Below are 13187 nucleotides of genomic sequence, written 5' to 3'. Positions count from 1 at the left end.
CCTAATGCTTCTGCTGGCAACAATTTTTCTAGAGATTCTAGTGATAAGGGCAAAAAGAAGATGCGTTGCCATTACTGTAAATCTAATGATCACTTGATCAAGCAGTTTCTTAAGTTGAAGGCCAAAGATGCTAAGAATAAAGAGGGTGGTTCCACTGCAAATGCTGGTTCCACTACAAATGCAGCCATTGTTGAGTCTTCTGTGAAAGGAAACGGTGATGCTGATGTTGATGTAGAATGGGCTTTTAGTGTAGAGTGCACTTACAATCCTAATGTCCATGATGCACGCATGTCATTTCCTTGCAGATTCACATGTGTGGTATTTTGATAGTGGTGCTACAAAGCACATTACCTCACATCATGAATTGTTCACCTCTCTCGAGTCTGTCCCTCATGGGAATTTAGTCACTTGTGCCAACAATGCCTCTTATCCGGTTCAGGGAGTTGGAAAGATTATGCTTACTACTACAAATAGTAGTTCTTTCACATTTTTTGATGCACTTTATGTACCTGGGATCAAGAAAAATCTTTTGTTCGTATCTACACTTGCTAAACTTGGACTTGTAGTCAAATTTGTGGATGACAAATGTACAATTCATGATCTCAGTTTTGGTGATGAAATTGTTGCATCTGGGCTTTTGTGTCGTGGGCTGTATAAGCTCACTTTGTATGACAAGTGTGGACAAAATTTTGCAAATGCAATCGCAAATTCAAGGGCTATCTCAGATGCAAAACTTTGGCATGCACGTTTTGATCATCTGAATTTTGCCAGTTTGTTGTGTTTGCAAAAATCTGATATGGTTGCTTCTTTGCTGCTTCTTGAAGCACCTGTCAAACATGTTTTTGAAGGTTGTATTTTGGGTAAGATGCAGCATTCGAAGTTTCCAAAGGATGGTTCAATTAGGGCCACATGCAGGTTGCAGCTTGTACATAGTTATGTTTGTGGGCCCATGCAAACTCCGTCCTTGGGCAATTACCTTTACTTCGTGACTTTCATTGATGATTACTCCAGGCATGCATGGGTATTTCCACTTGAATTTGATGCATTTCTGGCTAGTTGTGGGATAAAACACCAATGTACACTGCCTTATACACCTCTGCAAAATGGTGTTGCTCAGAGGAAAAACAGGTCACTGACAAGAATGGCACAATGTATGGTCAAAAGTCAAGCTTTACCGCATCCTTTTTGGCTTGAGGCCATCATGTGTGCCACTTATGTACTAAACAGGTGTCCTACAAAATCTTTGCAGTCTATTACTCCATATGAAGCATGGCATGAGAGAAAGCATTCTATTGAGCACATGCATGTTTTTGGTTGTTTGGCATATGCTTTGGAGCCACAAACACAGTGTAAAAAATTGGATGATAAGGCTGACAAATGTATTTTTGTTGGTTATAGTGCTGAAAACAAAGGTTACAAGTTGTATCATCCGCAAACAAAGCGTATTTTGGTTTCATGGGATGTAGTGTTTGTGGAAGATTCTATTCAGCCCTTGATGTCATGTACTAGAGACAGTAATATTCCAGTTTCACGAGATGTTGTGTTTGTGGAAGATTATGTTCAGCCCTTGCTATCATGTACTAGAGACAGTAATGTAAGGTCACGGGACATTTATTACACTTTGTTGCCTCTTTTAAGTGGTGGAAATACGAATGTAAATTCCAATGTGGCAAATGCACATCCTATGGGGTTTTCTAAAAATGTTACAGATCAGCCTATTACTAATGCCGATGTACATGACATACTTGATGAGGAAAGGGATAAACATGAGTAGGTTAGAGGTATGTCAAAATGGCTGGTGCATACTTTGCATGACAGTAAATTGGATGCACCTTTGTCTAGTCGTACTCGTTCAGGTTCTCGCCATGCATCTTATGCATCAGATTGTTATGCATTGGTTGTGTCTAACCTAGATGATGTTGAGGAGCGTCTATCTTTTGATGAAGCACAGAATTTAGAAAATTGGATGGCTGCCATGCAATCAGAATATAATGCACTTATAGAAAATGATACATGGACTTAATGTGATTTGTCTCCTGGCAAAAAGGCCATTGCTACAAAGTGGTTTTACAAGTTGAAACGCAAGCCGGATGGTGAGGTTGATCGCCATAAGGCTCGACTTGTTGCACAAGGCTATGCACAGCAAAAAGGCATAGATTATGAAGATACTTTTTCTCCCACTTGTCGTATGACTACTATTCGTTTTCTATGTGCATTGGCAGCTCATTTTGGTTGGGATGTACATCAATCAGATATTGTTACTGCTTTCTTGAATGGTGACATATTTGAGGAAGTTATATAACGCAGCCTCGCAGTTTTGTCAAGAAAGGACAAGAGGAAAAAGTGTGCAAATGTAAGAAGGTTTTGTATGGGTTGAAGCAATCTCCTCGTGCTTGGTATGAGAAAGTTGGAACTCATTTGGTCAAACGAGGCGTTCGTAACAGTCCAACAGAAAGCACATTGTATGTTAAGCGTGAGGGCGATGTACTTCTCATTGTTGTTCTTTATGTGGATGATTTGTTGATCACTAGTCACAATGAGGCACATATTACTGAATTTAAGACTTGTTTGAATGCTACTTTCAAGATGAAATATTTGGGGTTATTGCATCATTACTTGGGTATACAGTTTAAGGAGTGTGATGGTGGTATTGCGTTGTGCCAGAAAAGTTACATTGAGACATTGCTATGTAATTTTGGACTTGAGCATTGCAACCTATTGCCACTCCCATGGAAATAGGTTTGAAGTTGAGTCTACATGATGTTGGTGATCCTATTGATGTCATTCTTTATCAAAATGTTGTTGGTTGCCTCATTTATGCATGCAACACGAGGCAAGATATTCAGTTTGCAGTCTCACAAGTCATCAAATTTATGCATAGCCCAGGGTCTAAGCATTGGCAGGCTGTCAAAAGGATTTTCCACTACTTGAGTGACACTTTACATCTTGGCTTGTTTTATCCCAAGGGGAGATCATTGCCGCCAGACTTAAATGCTTTTTCGGAGTCAGATTGGGCTGGTTGTTTTGACATGTGAGTGTCCACAAGTGGTTTTTGTTTCATGCTTGGCAGTTCATGTATATCATGGTTGAGCAAGAAGCAACCTACTGTGGCCACTTCTTGTTGTGAGGCTGAGTACAGGGCAGTCTTCACAGCTACGGTTGAGTGTGTATGGCTCAGACACCTTATGGTTGATTTGGGTGTTGGACAGGTCAATCCCAACACTATCTACATTGACAGTCAGAGCGCATTGTAGTTAAGAGGAGCCCAATTTTCCATGCTCGCACAAAGCACATTGAGGTGCATTACCACTATGTCAGGGAGAGGCTCTCAGTAGGAGAGATCATCTTGGCTTATGTGCCAACACAGGACAACCTTGCAGATCTTTTCTTAAAGGCATTGTCTTGTGATAAATTTGAAGCTTTCCGCAAAGCTTTGGGCTTACTCCCCTTTGTGGATTGATCATGTCCTCCGTGCATGGCACTTTCCTTTACTCATGTGTCAACTCTTGTTCACTGCATGTGGTAGTGATGTGTGTGAACACACTTAGGATCGACAGGGCATTTTTTTCCTCTTTAGGAGGTCTTTCCCCCATGCATTATATATACGCCCATTCATTCTAGGGCAATATATCTTTCCATTTTACACTAAGTACTACACTCTTTGTTGTGTGTCTTGAGCTTCCTTCATCTTCTCCAAGTTGTGTGCGTTTCCTTGCAACCCTAATTCCAACACTATCAAGCACTAAACCATATCACTATCAAAAACAGCATTCCCGTGCCTCGGGTAGAAGACCTGTTGTCTGATGAGCTACAAGGTTGTACCTACTTCAGTAGGATGGACCTTAAAAGTGGCTACCATCAAATAAGGATAGTGAATGAAGATATCCTAAAGACCACGTTTCACTAAACCATATCACTATCAAAAACAGGATTCTCGTGCCTCGGGTAGAAGACTTTCTGTCTGATGAGCTACAAGGTTGTACCTACTTCAGTAGGATTGACCTTAAAAGTAGCTACCATAAAATAAGGAGAGTGAATGAAGATATCCTAAAGACCGCGTTTTGTACAATGTTTGGCCTTTATAAATATCTAGTCATGTCTTTTGGCTTGACTAATGCACCAACCACGTTCAATTGATTAATGGATAAAATCTTTAGACCCTACCACAAATTCACTCGAGTGTTCTTTGATGATATCATCATCTACTCCAAGTCCTTGGAGGAACACAAGAAACATCTCTAAGTGATTTTTCAAGCATTGAGGGAGAATAAGCTTTTTCTCAACCAAAAGAAAAGCGAATTTTTCCTTCAAGAGACTAGGTACTTAGGTTATATTATCTCTCAAGATGGTATCCGTATGGATCCATCGAAGTTAGAGGTAATAAAAGCATGGCCCAACCCAACGAATCTACATAAGCTAAGAAGCTTTATTGGTATGTGTGCATACTGTAGATGCTTCATAGCAAAATTCTCTCAAATAGCATGACCATTACATGACTTAACCAAGAAGAACGTTAAGTATTCATAGACTGCTAAGGAGAAAAATTCTTTTGACAAGCTCAAAAAGAAGCTTACCTCCCAACCAGTTCTCATGCTTCCGGATCTCTCAAAGCCATTTAAGGTCCAATGTGATGCTTGTGGTGATTTCCTTGGAGCAGCCTTTCGCTAAGAAGGGCATGCCATACCATATGAGAGTCGAAGGCTCAATACGGATGAACGGATTTTGGGCATTTATGAGATATGCCCTAGACACATGGAAGCACTATTTATTGGGGATTCCATTCATTTTACAAACAGACCACCAAAGCCACAAGTACTTCATGAAGCAAACCAAGCTTTTCGACAAACAAATGAGGTGGGCAAATTTTCTTTCACGATTTTATTTTCATATTGCTCAGATTGCTAGTAAGCACAATCAAGTGGCAGATGCATTTCATGATGACAAAAATTTAATGCGGTGTCTATAGCAACTCACAATAATCTATCTTCTATGATAGATGAGTATGCTACTGACCCTAATTTTAAAGATGTAATGTCAGCCCTTGCTTTGGGGAAGAAAGAGGAACCATTCATCTTGCAGGATGGTTATCTTCTCCATGGCATAGGCTATGTGTTACCCACTCCCTTCATGAGAAAGTCATGCCCCATGCTCCTCCCTATGCGGGGCAGAGAGGCATTCAACCTACTCTCCAAGGAGTAGAGACGTATTTCTATTGGCCTACCATGAAAGTGGACATACAAGAGTATGTTTCAAAATGTGTGGTATGCCAAAAGACTAAATATGATAGAGGGAAACAACCTGGATTACTCCAGCCATTGCCTATCCTAAATTCACCATGGAAGAGTATATCCATGGATTTCATCTTTGGATTACCCAAGTCTATCCATGGCAACATGGGAATATGGACAATAGTTGACAGGTTTAGCAAGCAAGAACACTTTATTCCTATCAAAAATACTATTAAGGAACACCAAATGGTAACTCTCTTCATATCTCATAATTTCAAACACCATGGATTTCCAACATCCATCGTGTCAGATAGAGATCCTAGAATGACCAATAATTTCTGGGAAAGGTCTCTTTGAAAATCTAGGTACAAGATTAAACTTCTCTTCGGCCTATCACCCACAAACGGATGGCCAAAGTGAGATAGCCAATCTTACAATACTCAATCTACTAAAGACTTATGTTACAGAAGTAGACCATCGCTCCACAATGGGAGAAGTACTTACCTCTTATGGAGTATACGCACAATAACATTGTCCATACTTCTACAGGAAAAGCACCTTTTGAAATCATTAATGGAAGACTTAAAAGTCCCTTGCTACTTAAAGTACATAGGAAGATCTTCGCTACCGATGAGTATAGCCGTGATCTACAAAAATCTTTTCAAAAGATTAAGGATGCTATATCCATCTCTCAACAAAGGCAAAAAGATACTATGGTCCTTTTCAAATCTTGAAACCAATTAATGATATGGCTTATCGACTCGAGTTGCCCAACCATTGGCTCATACACAATGCTTTTCATGTGAGCCTACTTAAGCCCTACCAAGGAGAGTCACCAAGTGAACCAATTATTGAAGACCCTCCCAAAATCGAAGACCAAGAAGAGGTGCTACAATCTGAAGCTATTCTTTGGCATGAAGACAAGGTACTACAGCTTGGTAAGATTATTTGATGGTATCTTATTAAGTTCAAAAAATAACCTTTTGAAGATGCTCGATGAATGCAATGAATACAGCTTGAGGATAGTATGAACCTTGTCAATGCTTACAATGCTACATTAGAGTAAGCAAATGTACACATTTCTTTTAAATGACCAATGTTTGTCTTATAAGACTAGTTCTTTTTTTTATTGTGCACAAATTTAAATACTATGCATGCTTAGAATCATGTCTGTGATGACCACGTCTCTCAAACACCAAGTAGAATTTGTCACTCTACTTGGGAAAATGAAATGGAATAAAGAGCAGACATGCTTGCGGCAGCTATGTCTCCCAAGCACCAAATGGATTAGTCATCCATCTTGGGAAGACGTCATAGCGTAAAAAGGGGTCCTCAACCCGCTAAGCAAAATTGACTAATGACTAAGGCTTCACCTCTTCTACCTCATAGTTGAGGACGACTATGATTTCAAAAGAGAGGTAATGTCATAAAAATCATCCAATATCTAGCCAACGCAAATGATTTTCTCATATTAAACAGATCATTCAATGTGGGAGAATAGACAGGAACAAGGGTTAGAATATAGACATGTGCTTTCGGGTCTATCTCGACACGGGGCCAATGATAAAGGGGTCTAAATGAGAGATGATGTATCAAAGAGCAAGGTTAGCTAATGGAGCTTAAACACCTTAGGGTTGGCTTCATTAAAGACCTCCAAAGGTTATTGTTAAAAGTACTTTGACCTTAGGTAAGCTAGGGCTAAGCTTGAGGTGGAAACCCGGCCAAAGCTTGAGGTGCTTGTCGTGCTTGACGACTAAGGTGCTTGTCGTTTGATGGGGTATGTGTGTGAGGGAAGTTGAAAAAAAATTCGGTCTCCCAACATCATCTACACTAACATTGGTGAGATGGGATATTATTTTTTAGCTCTCCCAACATCATCTAAAATAAGCAAAAGATGCACAAAATCGTTCCTATAGAGGTCTAGATGAGGAAGATTCCTTTTTAAGACCTTACACCACATGTTCAAGAGCAATGACATCAAGGTGTCCATGCACCACAAGGAAGACGTATGCAAAGTGATGCTCCTAATAGCTCTGAACATGCATAAAGTGGAATGGGGTGTGCCAAGCTTAGACTAGATGATGTTCATAATTGAGAAAAGCCATTTTGCTATGATAAGGTTATGTTGATAGATGACAAGATTTATCAGAAGAGTGCTCTTAAATTAAAAAAATGGTTTTGTTGTTGCAAAAGAATCAAACTTGAAACTTAGTCAACACTCAAATCGTCAGATATTTCTTTTTACATAATGTATGGCAGATAAGGAACTGCCGTGTGTTTGGAGGTTCTGGGGTGGCAAGCTTCGTAGAAATTACTCAAGAAAGCAAAGTGCTAATATGGACGCTCGGGCACAAGCATCACTTGGAGGATTGGTCTAGGACTACTTGTGCATTGTTGACAGCAGATGGAATGCCTAGGACGGCGTAAAGATCTCAAAAGGACAATTTTTTGGACCATGTGTATCGGTGGGGGTGGCTGCCCTGATGTAATTATAGTCTCTGGATGATGTCATGGCTCAACAAGAGCATGACCTTGTAATTTTTTTGGGCTACTCAATATAATTCAGTCACAATTGTGAGTTTTGCAACAAAAAAAAATGCTTTCTCGTGTGTAAATGGATCTTTTGGTTGAAGACCATAGCCAGTGATGAAAAGCCTAAGCATAGGGCTATGTTGCTTGCAAAAGGATTCAAGAAAAAAAGATTTTGATGAGTTCTTTTCTCAAGGAGTCAATATGACTACTTTGCTAAGAGGTCTTCCTTAGTTCGCTAAAGAGATGGAGCATGTCCAAATAGATGTAGAGACAACGGTCTTAGATGATAATGTTCATGAGGACTCTACTTACAACAACGAAAGGGTTTTATTTGAGAAAGAAAAAGAGAAATTCGTGTGAATTCAAGAGAAGCCTATATGGTTTGAAGCAAGCATCGAGGGAATGATATCATAATTTTGATCCACTTATGAAGCCAAATGATATGAAAATTTGATCATTTCCTCAATATGAAGAAAGTGAAAAATAGTAGTCTTTTAATGTTGGTCCTTTATGTGGATGATTATTTATACAAGGAAAGAATATCCATGAGATAGATGCATTGACAATGAAGTTATATTAGAACCTTGAAATATTTGAGAGAACACCTTATTCTTGGCATTATTTGGGACAGATCGAAGAAGTTTTGTACTTGTCACATAAAGAGTACGTTTTTGAAACGTTTCAATTGGGTCGGTGGGTGGGTGGGTGGGTGGGTGGGTGGGACATATAGGTCATTGAATGAACAATGGGCAAGTTAGAAATCTTGTGCTTGGTCTGTTTTATGAGAAGAATTTTGAGGTCCCGTGGATGGAAAAAGAACCTACACAAGTTGCTTGCCCTTCCTTTATGTAGTGCAAGCTTCAATGTCAGCTGAAGAGGAGCTATCAATTCAATTCCCTTTTCAATAGACCATGGTTACAGGTAGGAAGATTCGTGGTGGTGCACAGCGGTCCTCATTACTGTTCAAATGTGCTTGTAGCCTGCCTAGCAATATATGGGTTGATTTTATTCCTAGCATGCTTTGCTGGGTGAGTATAATGGCAATGGTGCAAAGATAGTTTACCGTCGGCATGTTGATGGTTAGTGAAGACCTTCACCGGACAGAAGGATGTCCTCCCATCTTTTTGCGAGGTGTGGAGACCTTAAGTGCACGTCAGGAGCTTCATTTCCATTACCTAGGGCCTTTACACCCATCACTGCCACCCGCTATTACTTTTGCTGACAACCAATGAAAAAAAAAGCCAGCCAGGAAATGACCAATCGTGCAGGCTTCTGAACGGCACCTCTAGGTTGGCCATATTCGGCGTCTACCTGAATATCCTATCACAGCATTCCATCTTTATCACCTCCGCTTTCTGTTGTCTCAAGAGCTATGCAGACCTGCTTGGCAATATGTTACATGCTGCCATCAACTACCTGTCCGCTATTTAAATCTGCTGCCATGTCTTGGGCGGTACTTTTTGGTTATGCAAGTGTGTAAAGTCCCTTGGTATGGAGAGAGACTTCCTTGGTAAAGGCTATTTTGTAGGACTTTGACCTATAATGCAATTCTATGCGTATGGCAGACAATGCATCTATGTAAGCCTCTTGTTGTTGAGACGTCTGGTGGACAGCTTTTTGATGCAACGACAGGGTTCTTTCAATGTTTGGTTGACAGCGTTTCGATATTTTGATCAGGTTTTCCTGAGATCATATTCTCGTGTTAGGACCCACAGTTTTGGCAACCTTTGATGCAACTAAACAATATGCTGCTCGGGCATACGTTGCTTCATGTTGTGCTATTTGACTGCTACCTAAGTCAACATCAAACCATCAAGAAAGATGCTTTTACAGTTCAAGATTTTGTGTTGTACTCTGCCTATCCTCAATTGCAGTGTAAGTTCTCCTTGTCTGGAGCGCTCTAGCACTATCCCTACTTTCAATCTTCTTGCCGACCCTCCATCAACCTGTACTTAAGCTCCTGCAGGCGTATGCATAGCTACTTAAGTCTCCATCACTTTTCATCACCAACTGTCAGTGTGACACTCTCGTCCGCCAATAATCTGGCTATGGGAGCCAATTCCAGAGAAAAGATAGCATGAGCAAAGAGTCTTTCACAAGCTCTTTACACATAAAAGAGAGCCTGCTCATCCCCTTTTGCCATGGGCCAATCTCCTCCGTGACAAGCAGCTGCATGTAGCTGATTTGCTGAGGCGCTCACCTGTGACACATTGGTCAACCCCAGCCCAAGCTTGCTTGCTGCCCAGCTGCTTGTCCACCCCTGCTTTGGTGCAACGAATCATATTCTGCTTCCCTAGTGTAAACAGCGTCAGCCACATATGAAGGAGATCAATCGGCCTCGCAGACTATATTGGCCAGTAAGACAAGGACCACAGCATTCTCAGGTTCTATCTCAAAAACATTCCTAACACAAGGAGTTGCTAGCTCCACATTGAAATTTAGTCTGCAAACCCCAACCAATGATAGCCAAATGGTTGCATCAGGCTGAAGGGGCATCTCTTGAACAGAAGTCACAGCTTGATGGAGACACCCAGCTCGACCCAGCAAATCCACCAGACAAACATACTGCTCTATTGTTCTGGAGACTGAGCAGTCCGGACTACTCAAATCGAATACCTGGAGTCCCTCATCCAACAGACCGGCATGGCTGCAGGCTGACAAGAGCCCTACAAAGGTTATATGAGTCAATGGCACACCCTCATAAGCCATCTGCCTTAGAAGCTCAAAAGCATCAGATGCAAAGCCATACTGGCCATAGCCAGAAATCATTGCATTCCATAGGGCCACGTCCCGCTCTTCTATTTCATCAAACACACGGCGTGCATCAGCTAAGCTCCCACATCTAGTGTACATATCAACAATTGTGCTCCCTAAAAAAAAGCTTACTTTTCTATTCCCCAGATCTAAAGCATAACTGTGGATATGCTGACCCTGCTCTAACATGGCCCACATGGTGCATGCCTTCAAAACGCTAACAAAGGTGACCTCATCTGGCTTCACGCCTTCCCTTTGCATTCGCCAGAAAAGTACAATTGCCTGTTCTGGAGCTGCTTCTTCCGCATAGCATGCCATCATTGAACTCCAAGCAACAATGTTACGCCGCGGCATACGATCAAAGACCTGTTGCGCATCCTTGACGAATCCGCATTTGGCATACATGTCGACCAGAGCACTTCCAACAAACAGTTCTGTCTCTATTCCATCTTCCAAAACCCCGGAATGAACACACTTTCCAACCTCTACATTCTGCAAGGAAGAAATTACCTTGAGAATGCCTACAAAAACAGTTGCATTAGGCCAAACCCCCTCCTTTAGCATCTGATTAAAAAGCATGAATGCTTCCTTATAGAACCCATGAAAGGCATGGCCTGTAATCAACGCACTCCAAGACACAACATTGCGTATTGACAACTTTTGAAAAACATAGCATGCATCTTCAAGTGCACCACATTTGGCAAAGACGTGAACAAGAGCATTCTCCAAACAGCCATTCAGAATTAGCCCCCGGCTAGTGATGTGTGTGTGTATTTCCCTTACCTTATCCAAATACTCCACGCTTTCACACCCTTTCAGAAGATTCAAAAAAGTCACGCCATTGACATGTATTCCTCTACTTTCCATCACCGAGAACAACTTAAAGGACTCCAAACTATTTCCAGACTCTCCATACCCTGCAAGGATAACACTCCATGAGATGAAATCAGGCTGCTCAATGTTGTCAAATACTCTACGAGCATCCAACAGACATCTGCATTTTGTATACATGTCAATGAGAGTATTTCCAACTGACAGCCTCAGATCAAAGCTGTTCCTCACGATGCAGTCATGAACTTTCCTTCCTTCATTTTGAGCTCCTGTCTTTGCACAAGCCTTCAGGATGCTTATACATACCATCTCATTTGGTTCTATGCAATCATCATTTTGCATCTTCCAGAAGAGTTTGATAGCATCTTTTGAATGACCTTGGTTAGCATAGCCTGCAAGCATTGCACTCCATAGCACAATGTTCCTGCTAGACATTTCATCAAATACTAATTGTGCATCACATAGGCAACCACATTTTGTGTACATGCTAATAAGAGCACTTTTCACAGCCTTGTTCACTTTACAACCACTCTTTATAACGCAAGAATAAACCACCTGGCCACCTTTTATATTGAGCAGCTGTGCACATGCTTGGAGAACAACAGCAAATATATAGTTATTGGGAAGTACACTACCACTCCACATTCGCCAAAATAAAGCTAAAGCATCCTCCCAATGCTGTTGGTCAGCATAACCCTCAAACAGAAAGGCCCACGTGCATGTGTTTCTGTGGCGTAAGGTGTCAAACAGTTTACTAGCATCCTTGACATGTCCATGACTGATATACACTTGAAGAAGAAGATTGCCTACTAACAGACTAATCTTATAGCCATCTTTGATTATTTGATTGTGTATTTGCTTTCCATAATCCCAGGATTTTTTCTCAATGCAATCATACAAAAGAGCACAGTAAGTTGAGGCGTAGGCAGGCAACTCACTCTTTTTGTCTAAATCCACCAAATTATGAGGCAACTCATTAGTAATGTGCAACATTTCCCCCCTGCATGGACCCAAATAGCCAACGCTTCTCTTTTTACCAAAATTCCGCAACAAACATTGAGCATTCCCTGATAAAAGGTGCAGTACCATCCAGCAAACTTATGGCCACTTTTACAGGGTAAAGGCCATAGTCATACACGGTGCCCTACATTCACATAGCTAAACAGAAGGACAGCACAATAGAGACTAAGTACGAATGTAAACCTGTCTAGCATATGTGTGTGCCCTGTCACCCTACTTGTTGAAGCTCCACCAAATTCAGCACTCCAGACTTGCAGCCATTGCACATCCCGTCTAACCAAAACAAAATCAGAAAAAAAGGGGCAACAAGTACTTAAGTTGAAATCAGAACTCCAAGAAAATTTAACTCACAAGAAAAGTGCAAGTCATAGACTTCTGTATTTTTAGCGCGCGCGCGCGCACACACAGACAGAGATGAAATGACGTCTTCAAAGGGCCAAAAGGACCTATAAGACCAATCCTTTACAAACGTGTGAATCTGGTACCATGTCTGTGAGTACAAAAAAGAGAGACTAAAATGAGTCTAAAAGTGCTACTAGCTGAAACTCTGTGGGGTATGTGTGATCACTCATACAATGGGTGCCCAATACATGAGAAAGATACAATGGGTGATGAATCCATCCTCATATGTACTCTAGATGTCGAGATAGTATGGCTCAAATCCTCTGTCGTAGTCTTCGTCGATGTTGTGAAGCTCCTCTCCTTTGTCGTGGGCATCTTGATCTCCCTAGCTCCAATGCTCTGTCAATGAGAGTACCATGGGTGTGAGTATGAGCCGAGCTTTGCAATGGTGGCTGCTCCTCTATCTATTTAGTGTCTCGT

General features: G+C 41.2%; 1 protein-coding gene across 2 annotated transcripts; it reads right to left on the bottom strand.

Annotated features, from left to right (window-relative positions):
* Positions 1 to 9394: 9394 nt before the first annotated feature.
* On the bottom strand, positions 9395 to 12862 carry LOC147455202 (putative pentatricopeptide repeat-containing protein At3g01580). 2 transcript variants are annotated; one of them, XM_086514028.1, is made up of 2 exons: positions 12717 to 12862; positions 9395 to 12638 (listed from the first exon to the last, which is right to left on the bottom strand). In XM_086514028.1, the coding sequence occupies exon 2, from the start codon at positions 12432 to 12434 to the stop codon at positions 10089 to 10091; it is 2346 nt and encodes a 781-aa protein (XP_086370154.1). In that variant the 5' UTR covers positions 12435 to 12638; positions 12717 to 12862; the 3' UTR covers positions 9395 to 10088. The 2 variants fall into 2 exon arrangements, with proteins under 2 accessions (XP_086370154.1, XP_086370155.1); XM_086514029.1 differs by having other exon boundaries at positions 9395 to 11006; positions 11298 to 12844.
* Positions 12863 to 13187: the final 325 nt, after the last annotated feature.

Source organism: Adiantum capillus-veneris, chromosome 6 (genome assembly GCF_014529385.1).
Source record: "Adiantum capillus-veneris isolate H3 chromosome 6, ASM1452938v2, whole genome shotgun sequence".
Classification (NCBI taxonomy): Eukaryota; Viridiplantae; Streptophyta; class Polypodiopsida; order Polypodiales; family Pteridaceae; genus Adiantum; species Adiantum capillus-veneris.
Note: the sequence above shows the minus strand (reverse complement) of the source record. Positions and strands in the feature narration are given on the sequence as shown.